The sequence below is a fragment of the Molothrus ater genome, chromosome 16, assembly GCF_012460135.2.
Source record: "Molothrus ater isolate BHLD 08-10-18 breed brown headed cowbird chromosome 16, BPBGC_Mater_1.1, whole genome shotgun sequence".
NCBI classification, from domain to species: Eukaryota; Metazoa; Chordata; class Aves; order Passeriformes; family Icteridae; genus Molothrus; species Molothrus ater.
Window position 1 is genome coordinate 2040043 of NC_050493.2, and position 22450 is coordinate 2062492.

The 22450-nt window shown below is 50.4% G+C and overlaps 1 protein-coding gene across 1 annotated transcript in view; it reads left to right on the forward strand.

Annotated features, from left to right (window-relative positions):
* Window positions 1-22450, forward strand: part of LOC118692511 (voltage-dependent T-type calcium channel subunit alpha-1H) — a 111204-nt gene that overhangs the window by 44076 nt on the left and 44678 nt on the right. The window contains 4 exon segments of the mRNA XM_036392387.1: window positions 16774-16925; window positions 18092-18277; window positions 19297-19414; window positions 20844-20999. Of these exon segments, the coding sequence (XP_036248280.1) occupies window positions 16774-16925; window positions 18092-18277; window positions 19297-19414; window positions 20844-20999 (612 nt within the window).

Sequence of the window (22450 nt, forward strand, 5' to 3'; positions counted from 1 at the left end):
TGCACCTCTAAAGCAGAAAACGAGAAAATCCTTGTGAAGGCATGGAAGGAGCAGCCAGGTGTGGATTAAAGATGCTCAGGGTGCCAGTGCAGCCTCTGCCCCTGGGCACCTGAGCAGCTCCATCCCCACTGCTGCCATCCCAGCTGTGGATCCTCCTCAGCTTTTAACCAGTGACATCTCCCAGAATTATGAATGAAGTGAAAATGTCACCTTGCAGGCTCCTCCTGGGCTTTGGATTCCAGGGTGGGGATGCTTTTTTAGGAGTGGGGTGGAAAGCTGATGTGAGAGGAGCGAGACTCTTGGAAATGAGGGAGGTTTGGCATCCCTGCTCACATTCTTTTTCCAGCTCTATTTTTGTTTGCACTGTCTGGTTTACAGCCCTAAAGACAGCCTGACTCCCAATTTGGGAAAAACACAGAGCACAGCCCTCGGAGCATCAGTGGCAAAGCTTTTTTAGAGCAGGGAGGATGGGCCAGGAGACCACTTTCCCACTTTCCCAGGAGTTTTCTCTCCTGTCTGATCCCTGTCCAGATTAATAGTTCCTCTCTCCCTGTCCTTGTCCTCTCCTTGTCCCACACAGATCTGAAAGTTGTGACTGTAGTAAAACAGAGAAAACTACCTCCAAAAAAAAAAAAAAAAGGAGAAAAAAGGAGTTAATTTTATATACTCCAGAGGGAATTGGCTTTGCTGCAGACAGATGGATCCTGTAATTCCCTGTCTCTCGACATGACTATACATGGGTTGGTTCGTTCCTTGGGGCTGGGGTGGGATGGGAGGCCAGGGGGTGCTGGCAGCTCCCAGAGCTGCACCTGGAGCAGAGCTGGGACCAGGGGCACCAATCCCTGCCTCTTCTGTTCCCCAGGCACATCAGGCAGGAATTTCCCAGCTCTGAGCCGCCTCAAACCCAATCAATAAACGGGAATAAATGAAACCAGCCGGGGAGAGAACAAGATATGGGAGAGAAATCAGCATTTTCCTTTCATTCCTGAAGGCTTCAGGGGCAAAACATCCACCCTGAGGGCGTCGTTTGTCCCGGTCGCTGCTGCTGGGAGGACAAAGAGTTGAAAGTCGTTTGTGGAGGTGATTTTGGGCCGGAGAACAGCGTGGGTTGCTGGGCAATTATCTCCTGCCAGTGACCTGCGCGTGCTGCAGAGCCCTCCTGGTGCTGGGAGCTGCCGGGAGCGCAGATCAGCAGCTGGGGTGGCTCTGGAGGAGCTCCTGATGTGCTGCTTGTGCTGCTTGTGCTGCTGCCAGGTGCCACTGCTGCGTGTGCCAGGGGGCTGAGCCGCACGGTGGGCACAGCCAGAAACCCCAGCTTGTGCCTCTGGAACCATCAGGGCCAGAGGTGATGCAGGGAACAACTCAGAACCCCCAAAACCACTTCTGGAAGATACCTAAAAGGTTATTCCCATTCCTCTGCTTCTCTCCCTGGCTGTGTCCCCCCTTTCTGGGCTGGAGCAATGGGATTTACATCCCTGCCAGGCTCCCAGCACACACAATCACCCAGAGCAGCAGGAATCACTCCCTGGCTGCAGGGTTTGATGGCTGGGGGATGTTCCTCAGCACGGTGGGCACAGCCAGAAACCCCAGCTTGTGCCTCTGGAACCATCAGGGGCAGAGGTGATGCAGGGAACAACTCAGAACCCCCAAAACCACTTCTGGAAGATACCTAAAAGGCTGTTCCCATGTCTCTGCTTGGCTGTGTCCCCCCTTTCCGGGCTGGAGCAATGGGATTTACATCCCTGCCAGGCTCCCAGCACACACAGCCACCCAGAGCAGCAGGAATCACTCCCTGGCTGCAGGGTTTGATGGCTGGGGGATGTTCCTCAGCTCCCTCCTTCCCCAGAACAGCTTTTCCCCATTCCTGAGGCTGAGCTGAACCTGGAGAGGGTGATGGACAGGCAGGCTCAGGCTCCAGACAGGTAATGAGGGAAGGAAACCATGCAGTGCATGTTTCCCACTCGACTTGCACAAGTCTTTTTTGTGCTTCAGAAATTATTTTAAAGCTGTGGATTTCCTCCCACTCCTTTTTTTTTTTTTTTAATTTTTTTTCTTTTCTTCCCCTCCTTCTTGCTCGTCAGGGTGTCACAGCAGAGGGTTTCATCCATATTTGATTTTTTAACTCTGACAGGAAACCTGAGTGCTGGATTTATGGCTGCAGCTGTCATTCCTCTGCAAACAGGCAGGGAAATGAAGGTTAACAAGTTTGGGCTCAGGGGAAAGCTTGTAAAACAGCCCTGCAGAAGATTTTGTGTCATCACACCCGCCTGAAGAACAGATCCTTGCTGAGGTTCTCCAGCCCAGGGTTATTTATCATCATCTGCAGTGAATATTTTTCTAATTGTATCTCTTAGCTGGAAACTCTCGAAACCCCAAATTGGATTCTTTTTCCTTCTTTGATAGGGAGGGGAAATGCAGGCTGGGGAGCCTGGGGGACTGGTTTGATGGTTAAAAAAATCAGAGTGGCACTGGGCAGGCTTGCAGCAGCCATATGCTCAAATCCCAGGGGTGAGCACTCACCAGGAGGCACAGGATGCTCCAGAACATTTCTGGTGTGTTCTCCAGATGTCCCAATTCCTGTGGCTGAAGGCAGCGGTGCTCTGCCTGTCCCCCAGGCTGCCCAGTGTCCCCTGCCACGCTGGCACTGTCCCTTTGTGCTCCCTCACTCCTGTGGCTGAAGTGTGAAGCCCTGGCTGGGAGATTTTAAGGGAGGTTTTGCTGAAACGAGACAAAATCGCTCCTGGCTTTTGTTTAAACGAGGAATTTGGCCTGGAAAGTATCAAATCTACTGGGGAATGGTGTGCTTGGAGTAGAAGAACTTGTTAGAACACGTGGCTGTGTGTCTTTAGGGTCACTGCACTCTGCTTTGTGCTCTGTGTGGCTCCAGGGAGTTGTGTCAACAGGATGTGAAGTTTTGGGCCATGTCCGTGGACTTTTCTGCGCCTCAGCCTGGAGAGGAGGAGGCTGAGGGGAAACTCCTCAGGATCTGCAGTTCCTGGGACCAGGGAAGGGCTGGAGCTGTGCCAGAGAGGGTCAGGTTGGATATTAGGAAAAGGTTCCTCCCCCAGAGGGTGTTTGGGCACGGCCCCGAGGCTGCCAGAGCTCCAGGAGGGTTTGGACACCACTCCAGGGATGCCCAGGGTGGGATTGGTTGGGGTGTCTGTGCAGAGCTGGATGGTCCCTGTGGGTCCCTTCCAACCAGGACGTGCCATCATTCCATAATTCTGTGTTGGGAGCCAAACTGGAGCCTGTTCCCTGCAGCTCAGGGGCAGCAGGGCCCCAGCTCCCTCCTAACTCCTCTCTCCCAGCCTTTGCTGCTCTCCCAAACTTCTGCCCTGCACCCCAAAGGTGCCTTTGGTTTTTTAGCATCTCCATGGAAAACACTTTGGGGCTGTGGAGTGCAGGGCTTGGATTTGAAAAGGAACACGAGGGATGCTTCAGTGGGATCAGGTTTTGGGGCAGGAATGGTCCAACCAGAAAAGCCGGGAGAGGAAGCACTGGGAGCTCTCAAAGGCAGAGCTGCAACAATTTCCTGCCATGTGAGCTCAGGATGAGGCTTTGATGCTAACACAAACTTTATCTGGAGGTGGTTTGGAGGAACACAGACCCAGTTCTGACTCTCCCACAGAAATCTGGATGAACTCCTCACCTGGGAGGAAACTGCAAAGCTGCTTTTTGATGTGCCAGCCACTCCTGCACCTTGTTAACACATCTGTCTCTCAGCGTGACCTCTCTTAAAGCCTTTAAACGCTGATGGATTAATTTGCTTTTGATGTCTGGGCTAATGAAGTGCTGGGTCTCCTCTGTTTCATTTTCTAGTTGGGTGGATTGAGGCTCAGGAGCAGCCAGGACTGGAGCTGGGGCTTGGTTTGCAGCTGACTGAGGGACAGGTTAACTCAGGCTTGGCTGCCACGAGGAGCTGAGGATGCTTCCCCTGGCTCTGCACAACCACCTGAGGCAACTCCTGGCTGGGGCTGAGCTCCAATAAAAGCCACCATTAGGCAGGCAAGGAGGAAATTCCGTGCTGTGCTCAGCTGTGCAGAGGTCAGGGTGCTTCAGCAGCACCAGCAGCCCGTGGTCACCAAGGCAATGCCAGCTCATTGCCATGGAAACACTCGCCACCTCCTCCAGCCTGGCTTGCAGCAAATAATCGCTTGAGATCCGCCCGTGGATGCCACAAATGAAATCATCTGGCGGCTTTCAGCATGGTCTGCCTGCTTTGGGAGCCCACCAGGAGGATTTCCAGCAGGGCAGGGGTTTTTGGGAGCTCGTGGCTTCCTCAGGGGCTCGGGGTTTGCACAGGGTGCGTTGGTGGTGGAGCTTGAGGAGTTTATGAAAGCCACCAGGCAGGAGCTGCAGTCTGAATTCTCTCGCTGCCACTCTCAAATTCAACCTGGTGTTGCCTGTTCCATCCCTGCCTGGAGGATTTGGATCAGTTTGGCTTTTTCCTGGGAGCAGGAGGTGGATCCAGGCCCTGGAGCAGCCGTGGGGTCTGGGCTGAGCAGGGCTTTGGAGCAGCTCTGGCTCTTTGCTCCTCGTGGCTCTTCCTGCTTCACTTCTGCCACTCAGAGCCATGGCAGGACTGGGAAAAACCAGGGGAAAAAACCATCTTGATTAAGGCATGGAAGATAGAAAGTTGCAAAAGAAATAATCCCAGAATGGTTTGGGTTGAAGGGACCTTGAAAGGGATCTTGTTCCACGGGCAGGGACCTTCCACCACCCCAGGCTGCTCCAGGCCTTGGACACTGCCAGGGATGGGGAATCCACTGAAATCCTGCTTTGTTTGTTAGTCAGAGCTGTCCCTGCCTGCCATCTCCCCCCCAGCTGCATGTGGGACCCGCAGGGAACTGAATCCAGTGAAATCCTGGTTTATTTATTTGTCAGAGCTGTCCCTGCCTGCCATCTCCCCCCCAGCTGCATGTGGGACCTGCAGGGAACTGAATCCAGTGAAATCCTGGTTTATTTATTTGTCAGAGCTGTCCCTGCCTGCCATCTCCCCCCCAGCTGGATGTGGGACCTGCAGGGGTTGGCAGAGCCTTGCAGGGTGATGGGAGAGGTGTTGCTATTGCTGCTGTAATTAGTGGTGGGTAATTAGTGTTCCTTAACAGCCCCCTTTGCCCAGCTCACCAAGGCTGAGCTAAGGACCCCCAAAACCAAACTCACCCACTCCTGCCTGGGGAGAGTCTCAGGTGTTCACCAAGCCCACAGTAATAGTGAACTGCAATAATTTTAATTAGTGCTGCTGTTATTAGGGCTAATCCAGCTGAATTTCATTATTTTAGAGGTGATTTTATGTCATTATATCAAATTAGAACCACTGATTTTTTTTTATTTTTTCCTGTATCATTTTGTTCCCATAACAATAAAACCACACTGAAAAGCAGAGCAGGCTTGGGAGTGAGGCATCATTCCTGCAAAAGGAATCAGAAAATCCCATGGAAAGTCACCTCCTGTGTTTGAAGTTCTGTTTTCCAGACTTCTTCCCAATGTTAGGAATAAATATGGCAAGAGAAAAGCATAGTGCAAAGTCAGCACAGTGCTTTCTGTGAATATTGGTGGTGGTTTCATAGAATTTCATTTCACTGCAGGTTTTTTTTTTTGTCAAGAAGGTGAAAATGTGGGAGCACTGGGCCATCTCCAGACTCTGAAATTCTGCCAGGTGCAAACCCTGGGCCTGGATAGAATTATGGGATACAAAGAGGTGATGAGGAGCAGGGCTCACTGAGCTCCTCTGCTGCTTTTTGCTCCCACTTGGAAATTCCAGGCTTTCACTCAGTGCAGAGTCCAGGTGGTCCCACTGTGCTGAAGGGCAGCTCTGCTGTCCTTGGAATTCCTCCCTGACCTCTGCTGTCCTTCCCTTTTCCTTGAAATTCCTCCCTGGCCTCTGGAGTCCTTCCCTGCCTCAGCAGAACAAGCTCCTCTCATCTCAGGGAGCAGGAAGGGTGCCAGTGCTTGTTGTTTTTTTAATATTTTATTTTATTTTATTTTATTTTATTTTATTTATTTTATTTTATTTTGGGGGTTTTTATTTCTATTTTATTTTATTTTTGGGGTTTTTTTTTAAATCTTTATTTTATTTATATTTTATGTTGTTATTTTTTAAAGTTTATTTTTAAATTCCTCAGGCACAAGTGGTCTGCAGCTTCTCCTGAGGACCAGGGGAGAGCTCTGCTCCCTGCTGGAGCTGTGCCAGGGGAGGTTTAGGTTGGATTTTAGGGACAGGTTCTTCCCTGGAGAGTGCTGGGCACTGGAACAGCTCCCCAGGGAATGGCACAGCCCCAGGGCGCGGGGACAGCGCTGCCAGGGATGCACAGGGTGGGGTTTTTGCAGGGCAGGAGCTGGGCTCTGCTCCCTGCGTGTCCCTCCCAGCTCAGGGCATTCCACGATTCCAGAATTCCCGAGGTAAAATGGAGCAGGAGCCTCAGGAGAGCCCCTGGTTCCCAGTGCCAGCTGCACGTGCTGGAGGCTGCTGGCAAACACAGCCTCTGCTTTTGTAGCTTTTTGTCTTTCTGCTTTCCCTTTCTGATCCTGGTGGATGGGCTTTAATTGCTGCTCTAGTCTGGTGCTGGTGGCTGAAAGGAGAGATCAATAATTCACGGGGAGCTCCAAGGTTCCCATCTGCCTGCCTTGGCTGAGGGCTGCAGCACCCTGGGCTCTCACAGCTTTGTGCTTTCCCAGACAAAAAGGAGCTCAGGACGATTGCTGGGGTTGTTTTGGGTTTGCTGGAGGGGAGGAAATGTGGATTTCCCCTGGGTTTGTTCTCCTGGCTCTGTGTTTGATGTGAGCAGGGAGGAGCTGCTGCCTGGGTTCCAGATGTGGGTTTGCAGATGATCATTTCTGTGATGTTAAACCTTGGGATCTTCAGCAGTTTGGGAGCATTTTCTCTCTTTGGGAAGCTGTATCAAACCTGGGACAGTCCAGTTTGGGGACATAAAAGGGCTGGAGGTTTCTCCAGCTGTGCTGTCCCCATTGGATGTCCATGAACTTCATCAGCCTGTGGAAAAGGTGAGTTACCCAGCCTAGGAATGACCTGGATCCTGAGATCCCAAGGGATCTTTTTGATCCAGTGCCACAAAAATCACAATAAATAGAGCTGAACTCAGCTGGTCCATGCCCAGGCTCTGAGGCAGGATCAAGTGTTGCCATGTCAGGGTGCTCAGAGGTTTCCTGGCATCGAGAGGGTGAACAGCCCTGGTTAATTGGGATCAGCTGGAATTGGGATTGTTCAGCCTGGAGAAGGATCTGGGGTCAGTGAACTGTGGCTTTTCAGCGTCTGAAGGGAATCTGCAAGAAAGGTGGAGAGAGATCTTTCACAAGGGCCAGGAGTGCCAGGACAGAGGGAATGGCTTCAAACTGACAAGAGGGCAGGGACAGATGGAATATTGGGAAGGAATTCTTGAATTCCTGAATTCCTCCCTGTGAGGTGGGAAGCTGTGTGAATTCCCAGAGAAGCTGTGGATCCCTGGCAGTGTCCAAGGCCAGGCTGGACAGGGCTTGGAGCACCCTGGGACAGTGGGAGGTGTCCCTGCCCATGGCAGGGGGTGGCACTGGATGGGCTTTGAGGTGCCTTCAACCCAAACCATTCTGGGCTTCAGTTCCCCAAAGGAAAACCCATGAAGAACTCCCTGTGCCCAAACGAGACACACCCCCAGCTTTTCTCCTGCTGTCCTCCAACATTTCCATTTCCTCCTCCTATTCCAAGACCCTTGGACCTTTTAAAACGTCTCCCAACCTTCTCCCATCTCTTCACATCCCACTTGGGCACTCAGAGATCAGGTCCAGCGGCTGGCTCGTGTTTTTTTCAAGAATTACCCTCTCCTTGAACTCATTTCCCCCTCCAGCCTCTCCAGCTCCTCTCCTGGGCTGCACAGATGACTAAGCCAAGGTGCTTTTTTTTTTGAAACACAGACTAAACACATGCCCACCTTCCTCCCCAGCACAGCCCCTGCTGAGCTCCCCCGATGCATTTCATCTCCCGATGCCCGCGGATCACCAAAGTGCATTTTTCAAAGGGACTCTCCATAAAGCTCTATTAGCAGGGGATGAGTAATGGCTTGACAAACCAGATTTAAGTGGCCCCTTCTGAATCATCTTGGCAGTAATAGGGGGAGTGTGTCCATTTTTTGATTAAATATTTCCAGTGCCATTAACTCGGCCGAAGTAAACAACTTCTATTGGGTTTGCCTGCTAATGACAACCCAAAGGTCTTTGATCCCGGGGTTGCAGAGAGCCAGGAGCTGGATAAAGATCATGGAATCGTTGCTAAAGTGTCATCAAAGAGTTGGGAAATGGTTCTTTACTCTCTCTCTGTGTGCGTGTCCTGCCACCTTCAGTGCATGTGGTGCCGCCTGTGATGCTCTTGGGCAGCTGTGGGGAGTGGCTGGAGGATTTTCCCAAGAAAAATCCATAATTAACCTTCATTTCTTGTGCAGATTCCTTCAGGCTGGGTCTCTGTTGCTCCTTTTTTGCCTGCAAGGGGCTGTAGCATATTCCATGGGTTTTGTGTGTATCCCAGTCTTAAATATTCCAGCTCTTCATATCCCAGGACTCAGCTCACACCTAAAAGGAAAAGGTAGACCCTCGTTCTTCTTTTGAATTAATGAGATTTGAGATCTCTTCAGCCTAAATATAAAGCTATATTTGTTAATATATGTTTTAAAGGACCGTAAATCAGTAGGAATGTTGCATTATATTTTAAAAATTAATTCTTTGTGGTTAACCAGCCAAACAAGGCTGATTTCAGGCATTGTGCTGATGATTTGGGGGGCCATTAATTATTGACTTCAGCACAGAGCGTGGTCAAGAACAGCTTTGCAGTGGGCAGGAGCCGTGTGGATAGAATTCCTTGTGTGAATGTAATTTTTTTATGGTGAGGGAGAAGCCAAATTTCTTGGATGAGAGTCAGGCCAGGCCCTGCTCTGAGCTGTCCTGGCCAGCAGATCCACTGGTGCTGCTCAGCATATGGATGGGAATGATTCAGGCTGGATGAATTCCCTGGATTTTGGCCAGAGGCTTTTAAAGGAGCCAAGGCCATGCAGGGTGGGATGGCAGCAGGGAGAAACCTGCTCCTGTTTCCAGGGAAAAGGCTCCAGTGACAGGCTCTGGGATGTTGGGAAGAGGCCAGAGCATCTCCTGGGATGCTCCTGAGGGTGATCCCCCTGCACTCAGCCCAGGAGACATTCCCTGGCCTCAGCACAGCCACATTCCCATTTTCCCTCTTTTTCCTGACAGTGGCACCAGTGTGCAGAGTCCAGTTCTCCCAGCTGCTCCTGGGGCTTTGCTGGAGCCATTCCCTGCTTATTTGGAGAGCTGGCTCCTTCCTGCTGGGACTTCTCATTTAATAACTGAACCTGAGCACTGCTGGCCTGCTTTGGGGCATTGTTTTACAGGGTTTGGGTGGGTTTTTCTCATTTTAAGGCTTATTTTTGAGCCATCTGTCACTCCAAGTGATCCTCCACCCAGATATAACCCAGCTGATTGCCCTGCTTTCCCAAACTGTTCTGCTGATAACATTTCAGATTGCCCTGGTCCCGTCCTCCAGAGGCTGGAGCAGGCAGCACTTGATCTAATCCTGCTTGGCATTTATGTCACTGGAAATGAAATTGCATTTTGCTGAATGAAACTGAGAAATGGGAAAGTAATACTGCAAATATGTTCTGCCACGTGGGATCTCCTGCCAGGGAAGCTTCTGAGGGAAGTTGATTATCCCAGAGAACAAACTCTGCTCTTCTTGCAGGACAGGGAAATGTGGCACCCAGGGGTTCTTCTGGAGAGAAAACACTCCCAGCCTGGAGACAGAGAGCCCTGGGATGGGCTGGGTTGGGAAAAACCTTAAAGCTCATCCAGTGCTACCCCCAGGGTCACCTTCCAGCAGCCCAGAGGCTCCAAGCCCTGTCCAGCCTGGCCTTGGACACTCCCAGCTTCCCTGGGATTCTGTGCCAGGGCCTCACGGGGAGCAATTCCTTCCCAGTATCCAAACCCGAACTGCAGGGACCGGCACAAAAATCTTGGGGGGTGCCTGAATTTGGAATCTGGTCACTGAACTCCGCTGGGTTTGGGGTTTGGTGCTTCCTCCACCCCCCAGTGTCCCTTTGGCAGCTCCAGGAAGGAGCAGAGTTTTGCATCTGGGAATGGAATCATCAACCATGGAGCAGAGAGTTAAAAGGAACTCTGCAGAGCATTAGGAGATCAAGCAGGTCAATTGAGAGGAGGAAAAATTACCATCAGTTATCTTCAATTAAATTGTTATCGCTCCACATGAAGGATCCCATTTAGAGGGAGGCATAAAACCTGAGAGTGGAGGTGACTGAGGGAATAAATTCCCCATTTTTCATTCCAAACCCAGAGAGGGAACATCCATCAGCAGGCACAAGGAGGAGATCTCTTTTTCCTTCTGTTTCCAGCCCACTTTGAAGCAGAGCCCATTTGGAAATCTCTCAGTGACACTTTTTTTTTTTTTTTAGTGGAAAGCACAAACTCCTTAAAGCCACAACTTTTAGGAGAGGCTTTAATAACAGAGAACCCCTTCTTGAGTAGGACTTGTGCTTCTGAGAGGTTGTGGTTGTGTCTGGCTGTTAAATTTAGGGCAGTGGCACCCCAAAATAGCAAAATATCTCAGTTTCCAGGGCTGGGATATCCTGGTTCAAGTCCCTGATCCCTTTCCAAGGTCAGAGAGCAGAAATAACTTTGAACTGTGCTCATGGAGCCTGGGAAAACATCACCCAAACCCCCTTTTTTTTTTTTTAGGAAATTTTATCACATATAGGAAGGCAATTCCTGTGGTCTAGATGGACTAAACCAGTTTGAAGCTGATTTTCAGACATGAAGAGTCCAATCTTGTAGTAAATAAACTTAATCCAAATGGTTTACACAGGAGATATTTTCAGATGCAGGAGCTGAAAAGCCCACTTGTGTTATTGCTGGGGTTTTTTGGGTTTGCTTTTTAAAGGCAGGGAAAGCAGAGGAGGAAGCAGCCAGGTCTGCAATTGCTCGGGGGGTTCTGCTTGTTTGCTTTGCTGGGTTGTTTACTTACCTCAGAAATATCAGAATTGCTCAGTTTGATCTTTGACAAGCAAAGATGGAGAGAAAAATAAAGGTCAGAACGGAACCTTCATCTTCCCTGGGGTGTCACTTACATCCCCTGACAGCTCTGCTTCCTCTGCCTCCTGAAACTCCCTGGAAAAGGAGCTTTTTGCCCAGGCTGCTCCAGAGGCAGGGGAATGACACAGCTGGAAATGAAACCCAGCAGAGTGAGGAGAGCAGGGCAGCCTGTCCCCGCTGTGTGTAACTGAGCACTGGGAGATGCCACAGATCCCTCCTCCCCTCCTTCTTCTCCTGGGAATGCTCAGATTCCTCCCTGGGAAGGGTGGGGAAGCCTGGCACAGGTTCCCAGAGAAGCTGTGGATCCCTGGGGGTGTCCCAGGCCGGGCTGGGGCACCCTGGGATGGTGGGAAGTGCCCCTAGGTGGGACTGGATGCTCCTTAAAGTCCCTGGGCTCCTTCTCCTCTCTCTGCATTCTCTGAGGGTTTTAATTCCCTGACACGGGGCTGCAGACAGGTGAACTCTGTGGCAGTGGAAAACCTGGTAATTGGAGAATTATAATTGCCCAAAAATGAGGCGATGGGAGGAAACAGGAGTGCCCCGGAGCCAGGCAGGGATTGACAGATCATTATTGTGCCTGGTCAGAGCCTCTGTGGGCTGAATGCAACATCTAAAGCAGAAAAGCCAACATAAACAAGTGCTGCAAGTCCCATTGACAGCTTTAGGCTCGGGACTAGGAGAAAAAACAACCCAAGTGCAAAGGATGTTTATGAGACTCAATGTTCTGGGTTTGTTTACTGCTCCTCGGGGCTCTGCCACTCTCAGATCTCCCAGCTCAGGAAAAGTTGAGCTGCTTTGGAGGGGGATTTCTGAAGGAAAACAACGTTTTTAACTCTGGAAACTTCCCTGGTCATTCTGCAGGGAGGAGGTGGTGTGGAAGAGACCTTTCCTCCTCTGTGAGGGATGCAGGTGTGATTATTTCGGAGTTTCAGAGCAGAAAGGTGTTCAGTTGTCCTGCTGAGACCGAGCCTAAATTATGTAAAATAGCAGCTGGTGGATGCAGCAATCAAAGGAGATGAGGGAGAAGGTGGGCGAGAGGAAAAAGAGGCACAAAGAGATCCCAGTCCTTGGAGAACTGCAGGAATTCAGGTGCACAAAGAGAATCCGAGGCTGCAAATTCCGCCCTTCATTGTCTGCTTGGAGGAGCCATCGATGGGTTTCTCTTTTATTGCATTCCGTGGTTCCAGGAAGGCTCTGGGGTCCTTGCTGAAACCACAAGTGGCAGATTCTCAGCTCCCGAGGTTTTCAGACCTAAACTATTTAGGAAAGGATTTTTTTTTTTTTTTTGGTCTGTTTATCTGAACTTGGAATGAACTGTTTGAGGTTTGTCCCTAATAAAAGCATAGTTTGGAATCGCTGGAATATTCTGCAGCATAAAAATGGCCTTGAAAACGGGCAGAGATGGGATGTGTTTTGCCTGCAGTCAGAGCTTGCTCTTATTTAAACTCAAGGATGCTGAAATCTCCCAAACTGATCCCACACAGTTCCTGCCCTTCCCTCGAATAGTGGGAAATTTAACCCTGCAGCCCAAGGATGATTTAAATCTGAAATTGTGAAGCTTAGACTGAAATCCGAACATTTTTGCGTGTTCCCTGGGATCTGCCAATGGGACTTGGGGTTCACCATTCTGTGCTGGTTGTTGGTGACAGTTTCCAGCACGGCCGTTCCCATTCCAGCCTCCACATCCAGCCCGGGGGATCCTCAGGCCAGCATTGCCAATCTTCTCCCACATTCTGGGGATTCCTGAGCTTTCTGGATCCTCCTGCCATTCCACGTGGTGACCTTTTGGCCCTGGAATCCTGGACTGATGCAAAGGTCAATAATTGCAGCAGCAGAAGGTGTGGAGGTCCCCAAAGCTGCTGGGGGGTCGTGCTCACCCTCTTTGTGTTTGGAAAAGGAATTTTTTCCTGGTGCAGCTTGGAGCCCAATGGAGGGCAGGTATTTTCCCTGCCAGAATCGTTGAGGCTTCGAAAAAAATTGGCAAAAAGCAAAAACCTCCACTTTAGACCAACTCTCCTGGAAGTGCCTCATTTTGCTGCCAAGCTTTGTTACACATCCCAACCCGAGCTGCATCTCATGACAGAACCACTGCTGGAGCCAAAAGCCTGAAGTTTCCAGCTCTGAGCAGGTCAAAACGAGACATTGCAGCAATTTGAAAGTGTTGTTGCAATTTCGTTTTCTCCCAGCCAGAAAGTTGGACGAAAATAATCCTCGCCATGAAAAGCTTTGGTTTCAGCAAATCAACGATTTGTTTCACCCGGAGAAAAAGACTCCTGGAAAAATTCCTGCTCTGGGACTGCCTTTAATTCGGACAAAATCAACAGTGGCTCCTAGTGGCTGACTGCAGGGGAATGGCCAAATCCATCTTGAGTGTCCCTTCCTTGACCCTCCTCGTGGATCTGTGCTCGTCAGCGAGCGGGAAATTTGCGCTGCGAGCAATAAACCATTTCAGAAGGCATAAAAATATCCCCGTTTCCCCGGCTCCCGTTGGTGTCAGGGGAAGATAATTACACTGGAAGGCTGGAGCAGTGGATGTTTGGCTCATCTGCTCCTCAGCATCCTCTCCAACAATCCCCAAGCTCCCAGCGGAGCTTGGCCGCCGTTCAGGGCCATCCGTCCTTGTCGGTGCCCGGCGGGTCCTGCCCGGCGTCCCGGCAGGATCCCGCTCCAACATCCCCGCTCACAGCTGGCCCTGTCATCACATTAGTGCTGCCTGCCTCCAAATACCATCCCAAAAGGATAATGGAGATCCCTGAGGTGAGATTTTGCAGTGTCAGCCGTCTGTCAACCTTTCCCAGGCGTCCTGCCGCGCTCCAATCTGCTGGATCAGCTCCTGGGCACAGCTGCTGACGTTCCAGGCCACCTCCTTGTCCTCTCCTGTCCCCGTCCCTCGTGGCCTCTCTCCCCTCCCTGACAGATCGCTGCAGATTTTCTCCCACACTTCAATAGGAAGCAAAAGTCACGGGTGCTGGAGACAAAGCAAAAAGGGCACGAATTGTCAAAGGGAATTGGGAAATGAATTCAGGATTGGCTCAGCGCTCCACAGGAGGATCTTGGGTTTGCCTAAGGAAACTTGGGATTTTAGAGAGTAACAATGTACAAATTCCTTTTATTTGCCTTGTGGTGTTTAGGTTTTTCAGCTTTTCAGACTCTGACTTTTTTGGTGCTGACTCTGAGGTTGTCTTATCATGATGCACTTGATGATCTTTGAGGTCTTTTCCATCCTTAGCCATTCTGTGCTTCTATATCCACATCATTCCAGGATTGGGGATGTTGAAGTGACCACCAGAAAGCCCAGCTTTCATAATAAATTTGTAACTCTTAGCAGCAAGGGGAATTTGGAGAACCCCACACTAGGTTTGCCTTCAGTGTATGAAGCTGCTGCTCCAGGGGAGAGGATGAGGTTCTGGGAATGGCAGTGGGCAGGTTTTCCATATTTCCCAGGAAAAAAGTGCTGGGGAACAGCGGGGAAAACAGAACAACCCCAGCAAGCTGCAGATTCCCGTCAGGAATGGTGGTGGCTTCTTCTCCCAGATAATCAGCAACAGGATGAGAGGAAATGGCCTCAAGCTGTGCCTGGGGAGGCTCAGCTTGGACATCAGGAGGAATTTCTCCATGGAACAGGGTGGTCAGGCACTGGAGGTCTGGAGTGCCCATCCCTGGAGGTGTCCCAGGAGCTCCTGGAGGTGGCACTGAGTGCTCTGGGCTGGGGACAAGGTGGGCATCGGGCACAGCTGGGACTGGATGGTCCTGGAGGTCTCTTCCCACCTCAGAGATCCTGGGACTCTGTGTGATTCCTTGCTGACAATTGTCATTCATTTCCCAGCCTCAGCCTGCCACCCACACCCTGTTCCAGGAGCTGTGCCTGCAGGGACACCAGACTTTAATGAGTTCTTTTGCTCCTTGTCGAGAATTCCCTCTCCAGCCCTGCCTGGGGGGACCCTGACCGTGCCAGGTCCTGACAGGGAGCTGGGGACGGTGCCAGCACCGTGTCCTGTCCCTGCTGTGGCCTGGAGCAGGACAGCCTGGGAGCCTGCAGGGCTATTTTGGGATCAGTCTCTGTGGAGAGCTGGTCAAATTCCATCCCAGAGCAGCCCTGAGCCTCTGATGAGTTGTTTGGGGTTTTTTTTTCCCCTCTCCCCAGGTGTGGTGGTTTCAGTTGGAAACTGGGTGGAAATACTGATTTTGTGTAGTGGCTTTGGTTTGCTAGTTTTCGATTTTTAAAATTTTAATTTAATTTTTAATTTTTTAATTCCAAGCCATGACAACCAGGTAGTTTTGGCATTGTGAGGGAAAGGAATAGGATGGATGAGCTCTGCCTGATGTGAGGGAATCGGGCCCTGCAAATTTCCCAGTCCTTCCCCGGTATCCCATGGCAATCCGAGTTTATGGATTAGAACCTGGAGCTCTGAGTGCTCTTCCCCTGGATAAATGGTTGAGCAGCAGACAGACGATTGCAGGGAGTAATTTAGCAGTGAATGATGGCTCATTAGCAGCCCACGGGCTGGAGGGGATGTGTGGGCTCTTCCCAAATCCCAGTTAACTCTTTCACCCTCTCCTTCCCTGCCAAGGCTTGGATTTGCTGAGTGTGGATGTGTTACAGAGCCTCAAGTAGTGCAACAACATCCCCCCAAACCAGCCGATTTTTACCCCCCTAACGAGGGATGGGGAATAAAGGAAATTATTATCAGTCCAGGAGATGAGTCAGATATGAAAATCACACTTTTTCCCAGACAATGTTATTACTCTAAGGAAAAGGAAATGAAAAAGACTCATTTTGTCTCACAAAGGAGCAGGCCAGGAACTAGAAATGCTCATTGCAGAGCCAGGTGCTGTTGGAAGGAGCAGCTCCAGGGAGGGAGCAGATCAATCCCACCTTTTCCCGTTTTTTTTTGGGAGCCTGGGTGCTGGGCAGGCTTTGCTGCACTTCCCAGGAAAGGAATGGAATGTCTGGAAGCCCGAGGGAATGTGGTGCTGGGATAGAAGAGGGGCATGGGAAAATCTTGGGTTTCAGCTCCATGAAAATCTTGTACACCCAGAGAAACTCAGAGATCCTGAACACAGTCCTGGCACTCAGGGCCACGATGCTGGCACTTAAAATCTGCTGGTTTTAGGAAACACCATTTTGAGGTGCTGGGGGCAATTCCCAAAGGGAGAGAAGTACCTCAAAAAACATAAAACTATTGATCCCACTGACTTTAAGTGTATTTTTTTTTCCCTAATGCTCTTAGGGGATGTCTGGAAGAAAAATGCTTGGTTTTAATGAATAGAGCTGTGATATCCCTGTATCACATATAGGAATATCCTGTATTCCTATATAGCAATTCCCATAAAGTTCTGCTGGAGTCAGTGCAGTAAAAGCAGAGTGACCCATGTGAATCCAGGCAGATTCCAGCCTGGATAATTCTATCTTGGAACAGTGAACAAACCCCCTCTCCTTTGCTTAGCTTGAATTATTTTGGGTTGGGCACAATTGTTCTCCAGCTGCTCCAGAGCTGGGCTGGGATCCTGTGATCCCAGTGAAACTCACAGGGAACTCCAGGAGGTTCATCTGCTGTTCCCTCAGACATTTCTCTTTCCTCCATGGCTTTCCAGCAGGAGCACAGGCCCCAGCAGGAGGGACATTCCAGCCTTTCCCCGTTTTCTCTGACCACTTTGCTTTTCTGCCCGCAGCCAGACGAGCTGACCAACGCCCTGGAGATCAGCAACATCGTCTTCACCAGCATGTTTGCCCTGGAGATGCTCCTGAAGCTCCTGGCCTTTGGCATCTTTGGCTACATCAAGAACCCCTACAACATCTTCGATGGGATCATCGTGGTCATCAGGTGCTTCCCCCTCTGTGGTTTTTCTCCTGAGGGCTGGGGATCAGGGATGGCAAGGGAAGTTCAGGTTGGGTGTCAGGAAAAGGTTTTTTACTGAAAGAGTGGTTGGGCACTGGAGCTGTCTGTGCAGGGAGGTGGTGGGGTCACCATCCCTGGGTGTGTTTAAAGAAGGATTGGACGTGGCTCTCAGTGCCAGGGTTTGGTTGGTGAGGAGGTGTTTTAGGGCTGGGTTGGACTTGATGGTCTTCAAAGTCTCCTCCAACCTGGTGATTCTGTGATTCCATGTGTTAATCCAGGGTTGGGGTGTGCTTTAATTGTCCTGGACTTTTGGATTCCTGTCCTTAGGAGGGCTGTCCAAAGTAAATCAACCTGGCAGATGGAGAGGAAAATCTATTTATGCCACACATCTGGCACTGGGGTGGATTTTCCACTCAAGTGCAGCGTGGCTGGTCCTGGGAAAGGGGTCCTGGGAGTGTCCATGCCCCAGCAGTGCCCTCCCTCTCCCAAATGACCCCAGCTGGGCTGGAATTGGGCAAGCAGGAGGGGAAGGGAGGCCCCTGCTCTTCTGTGCTCCCCAGGGGACACTGTCCCAGTCACACCCCAGTGCTGGGATCCTTTCTGATCACCCCTCAATCAGTAATTTGGGGCAAAGAATTCCAGGGACACGGAGATGTAAACCAGGAGAGTGCCCTTGGCACATCCCTTTGATCCAGACAAGGTTCAAGGCTCTGATCAAACCAACCCCCCCAAAAATCCCTCTGGATATTCTAAAGGGAGATAAATACCTCAAAACTATTGATCCTGCTGACTTGAAGTGCTTTTTTGTTTCCCTAATTCTCTTAAGAGATGCTGGATTTTGTTTTAATGAATAGAGCTGTGCTGATACTCCTGTATCGTAGGAATGGATATTCCTGGGATAAAATTGTGATCCACATTATTATAGTGGTGCAGACACGGAGAACCTCAGGAAAAAAAGGGAATTAAGGAGGGAATTGACCCCCAAACCAGCTGTAAAGCAGATGAGCCGTGCCACCAGAGGCGCGACAGCACCTGGGGAGCGAAGCTGCTCCCAGGAGCAGGAAAGGAGCAGGAGAAGGGGAGATTCCTGGGGGGATCAGCTGCCAGGGAGCAGAACTGCTGGTGCTAGCAGTGTCCCCGTGTCCCTGCAGTGTCTGGGAGATCATTGGACAGTCGGACGGGGGCCTGTCCGTGCTCAGGACGTTCCGGCTGCTCCGCGTGCTGAAGCTGGTGCGCTTCATGCCCGCCCTGCGCCGCCAGCTCGTGGTGCTCATGAAGACCATGGACAACGTGGCCACCTTCTGCATGCTGCTCATGCTCTTCATCTTCATCTTCAGGTATTTCTTGGTATTTCAGGTGTTTCAGCTCTTCCTCAAGGCGTTGTTCTGCTTCGGGGATGGGGGACACGCCGCCGGTGCGGGGACGATGCCTTGGGAAGGCTGGGCTAGAACAGAGGCTGGAGGAATGAAAGAATAGAGCAGAGGCTGGATGGAGTTAAAGAATAAAGTAGGGATTTATTAAAAGGCCTCAGTGGATAGACCTTGGGCCTGGCCAGGGCTACACCCAAGATGAACCCAAAATAGTCACAAAAATGGACACACAGTCACAGGGTCTCTCACTTTTGTAAGTTCTGCTCCATTTGCATATTGAAGTTAATTGTCCAATTACAGCTTTAGGTTATGCAGTCCCATCCCACTTGTTCCTCTCTCTTCAGCCCACGGTGTTTGTGCTCTTGGGCTGAGATTTGGATCATTTGTCCTTGGTCCCCAGCAGGAGCAGGAATTGTTTTGTCTCCCTGCTCTCTGCACAGAGCTCACCATCCCCTAATTTGAAGCTCAGACCCACACGCTAAAGCAGCACAGAATTTGAAAAATAGAAAAGCCAAAACCTGAGGCATCAGGGGGAGTGCTCACAGTGGGATATTTACCCCTTTCTGGCCCATATTTCATGGAATGCATTATTCCAGAGGTGAATGAGGGATGCAAACGGGCAATCACTGCCCCTCAGAGGCTCCTGAGCTGTGTCACTGACTGGACCATCCCAGTGTTACATTTGGCATGGAAATCAATCAGATTCCAAGATTTCTGTCTGTTTGACCCTCTCATGCCCCTCAGAATCCTTTGCTTGGAAACCAGGGAGCTGGCAGCATGGTTTGTCATTTTTCCAGACAAAGGACAATCCTGGATTTTCCTTCAGTGCAGACAAACTGGAATGAAATGTGAGGCAGGAGAACCAAATTGCAGAGTCAAAAAAAAAAACCCTGGGAGTGGAAAAGTGTCCATAAAAGCCCTGCAATCCTCCCTGCAACCACATTTCACCCAGCTGTTTCTTCCATCTGCCTCTTTCCCCACTGCAGCATCCTTGGCATGCATCTTTTTGGGTGCAAGTTCAGCCTGAAAACCGACACGGGAGACACAGTTCCAGACAGGAAGAATTTTGATTCCTTGCTTTGGGCCATTGTGACCGTGTTCCAGGTAAGCTCTGTGTCCTCAGGGATGTTTTAAGGGGGAACATGAGGAGTTTTTATTCCACAAAACTATTCCAGGAGGTGTCAAATTTGGAGTGAAGAGTTATGAGGGCAGAGATGGGTTTAAAAGCCCTGATGGAGAAGAAATCTACTCAAAGTCAGCACTGACCATGTCTCTTGTCAGTAAAACGAGAGCATCCATTCTTATTTTCCTTTCTGCTGCCCATCCTGCTCCTACTCTGCAGATCTTTGTCTCCTTCACTGCCTTTTGCAAACAATTCTGTGTAACTGGGGCTGACAAATCCCCTCCCAAATCAGAGCTGGAGGTGCTGGGGAAGCCTTGATATAAGAAGTTGTGTTTCCTCTGCAGCCTGGTTTGTGCCTGAAATGCCTGGCAGGTTCCACAGCAGAGGAATCATGGTTAAGGCTGTTTCAAGGATATTTTAAATACAAAAATTAGACTTTCGTGTTTCAAAGCTCAGGCTTTAGAATCTGAGCGCAACAAGTGTAAATGAAGTTTCTAAAAGCAGAGTAGCATCACTCAAGATGGAAACCAGGCCAGAGCCTTCCCTGTGGATATAAATTCTCACAAAGGAACAAGGACAAATCAGCCCCAGCCTCAGAGCTTCCCATTTTTCCCTTCCCAACACATGAATTGCTGCATTTCTCCTCCCAATCCCTTGGGAAAAGCATCTGGCACGGAGCACAAAGGCTCAGTCCTGTGTCCCAGGAAGGTTATTGAGCAGCATGACTCAGTGCAGCACTCCTGTCCCCAAAGCCACCTTGGTTCAGGGGGTTTGAGGCCGTTTTCATTGCAAGAATTAATGTGGAACATGAGCCTGTCATCCATTTTTCTAAGATTTTTGAAGCTGGAGAGTGAAAATCCCTGAGGAAGATCCCTCAGAGCAAAGCTTTGCAGTGATGGGGATTTTTTTTTCCCCGATGTTTTTACCTGAAGGAAACAACTTCCCTGAGGTTCTGGAGCCACCCAATGTCATTTATCTCATTAAATATCCTGTCCCTTACCCTTTCCTTCAGCTCCAGCTGCCTTCTAAAGAGCAGCCTGAAAGGAGACAAGATCTGAGGCCTCAGGTCTGTTATCTTCTGATGGTTATCAAAGGAGGCAACACCTCCAGGAAATAATGGGATTAGGACAGTGCATCCTTCACCTGGGGATATCTCGGATCTAAACTGTCCTCTGTGGGCAGGGCAGCTCCTGCAGGGAGGGCAGGCTTGGCCAGCAGAGGCGCAAAGATCTAAATAAAGGCAAATTTCTACAACGTGATCCGACATCACACGCAGAGAGCTGAACAAAGGCAATTCCTGCTGCCTCATCTCACCAGAGCTGCCAGTGGAAAGGTCAGGAGGAGAGGGGAAAATGGCAGAATTCCGGGCACAGAGGGGTGGAGGAGCTGAGGGTTCCCCTTTCCCTGCAGATCCTCACGCAGGAGGACTGGAACGTGGTGCTCTACAACGGGATGGCCTCCACCTCCTCCTGGGCCGCCCTCTACTTCGTGGCCCTGATGACCTTTGGCAATTATGTGCTCTTCAACCTCCTGGTGGCCATCCTGGTGGAAGGATTCCAGGCAGAGGTGAGACATCCAGGCTGAGGGAAGGGGAGAGAGCTGTGGGGATGATCCACGGCAGGGAAAACATCCACCCATGCAGGCAGCCCTACGTTTGAATTTAAGGGGTGCAGATGATCTGTGGTGGGCACCTGAAGCTCTTCTGGATCAATCTTTGGAGCCCTACATTTAAATTTGATGGGTTCAGATGAGCTGTGCTGAGCACCTGAAGCTCTTCTGGATCAATCTTTGCAGCCATAAATTTAAATGTAAGGGGTGCAGATGAGCTGGGCTGGGCAAAGCTCTTCTGAACTAATCTTTGCAGCCCTAAATTTGAATTTAAGGGGTGCAGATGATCCGTGTTGGGCACCTGGAGCTCTTCTGGATCAATCTTTGCAGTTAAAGCCAAACTGGATGTGGAATGGGAATTGGGGGACCAGACCTCTGATCTCCTACACAATCTGCTGTGTGATTTAGAAGAAATAATTTAGCATTAATTTTACTCACCAAATCTCCCATATACCCCATGGTTTGTGTTTCTGTGTGGTGGGACTCAGGCTTTCAACACATTCAAAAGTTTTACTAAAATCCCAACAGATTAAATCAGCTGGCTTAGCTTGATAAGGGCTGGTTGCCTTGTCCTGAAGGGAGCTCAGGGCTCCAAGCAGGACTTTCCCCCCAGGGGGCTGTGCTGTCCATGGCTCTGTCCTGTGATTCCACATGTTCCAGCCAGCTCCAGCCCTGAGGACCAGGCAGGATGAGCCCTGTCCTTTCCTTGGGACTCTGTCCCTTCTGGAATGTTTAAAGCCAGGGGCACAGCTGCTCAAAACCCCTTCCCAGGTTCCTGACATTGAATTCTCAGATCTTTAGGACGTTGCTTTGAGGTGGAAGGAAGTTTTCTCCTCTCAGGGATCTTTGCAGGGAGCAGCTCCCGTTCCTCCCCTGCCCTCTGGGAGGTTGAACCTGGTGCTGATGTGAAGCCAGAGCTCTGTGAGTGCCTGATTGCTCCTCCAGACAAGCTGTGGTTTCCCTGCCCAGCCCTAATGGCTCCTTTCAGAGCTGTTACAGACCATGATTTAAATGTGTGCAAGCTCTGCTTTTCCCAGCCTGGATTATTCACCCCAAGGGCCAGCAACCACAGGCATGGCATTTGCAGGGCACATTTTGCTCTCCACTCCCATTTATTATCAATCCTGACATCAGGCCTGTGGGCTTGTCACTTGTCTCAGGGAGAGGCATTACACAAAACCCTTCTCAGCTGCCAGGGCTCCTTTCAAGCCTTGCACTGGGAAACTGTGGAATCCTGGAATGCTTTGGCTTGGAGGGGAATTTAAAGTTCTGGTTCCAACCCCCTGCCACAGCTAGGGAACCTTCCACCAAACCAAATTCTCCTGGAGCTGGGTTTGCTTTTGTCATCCCTGGCTCTGCTGCTATGCTGGGAATTCTTGGTTTGACCTCTTTGACTTTGCCTCTGACAG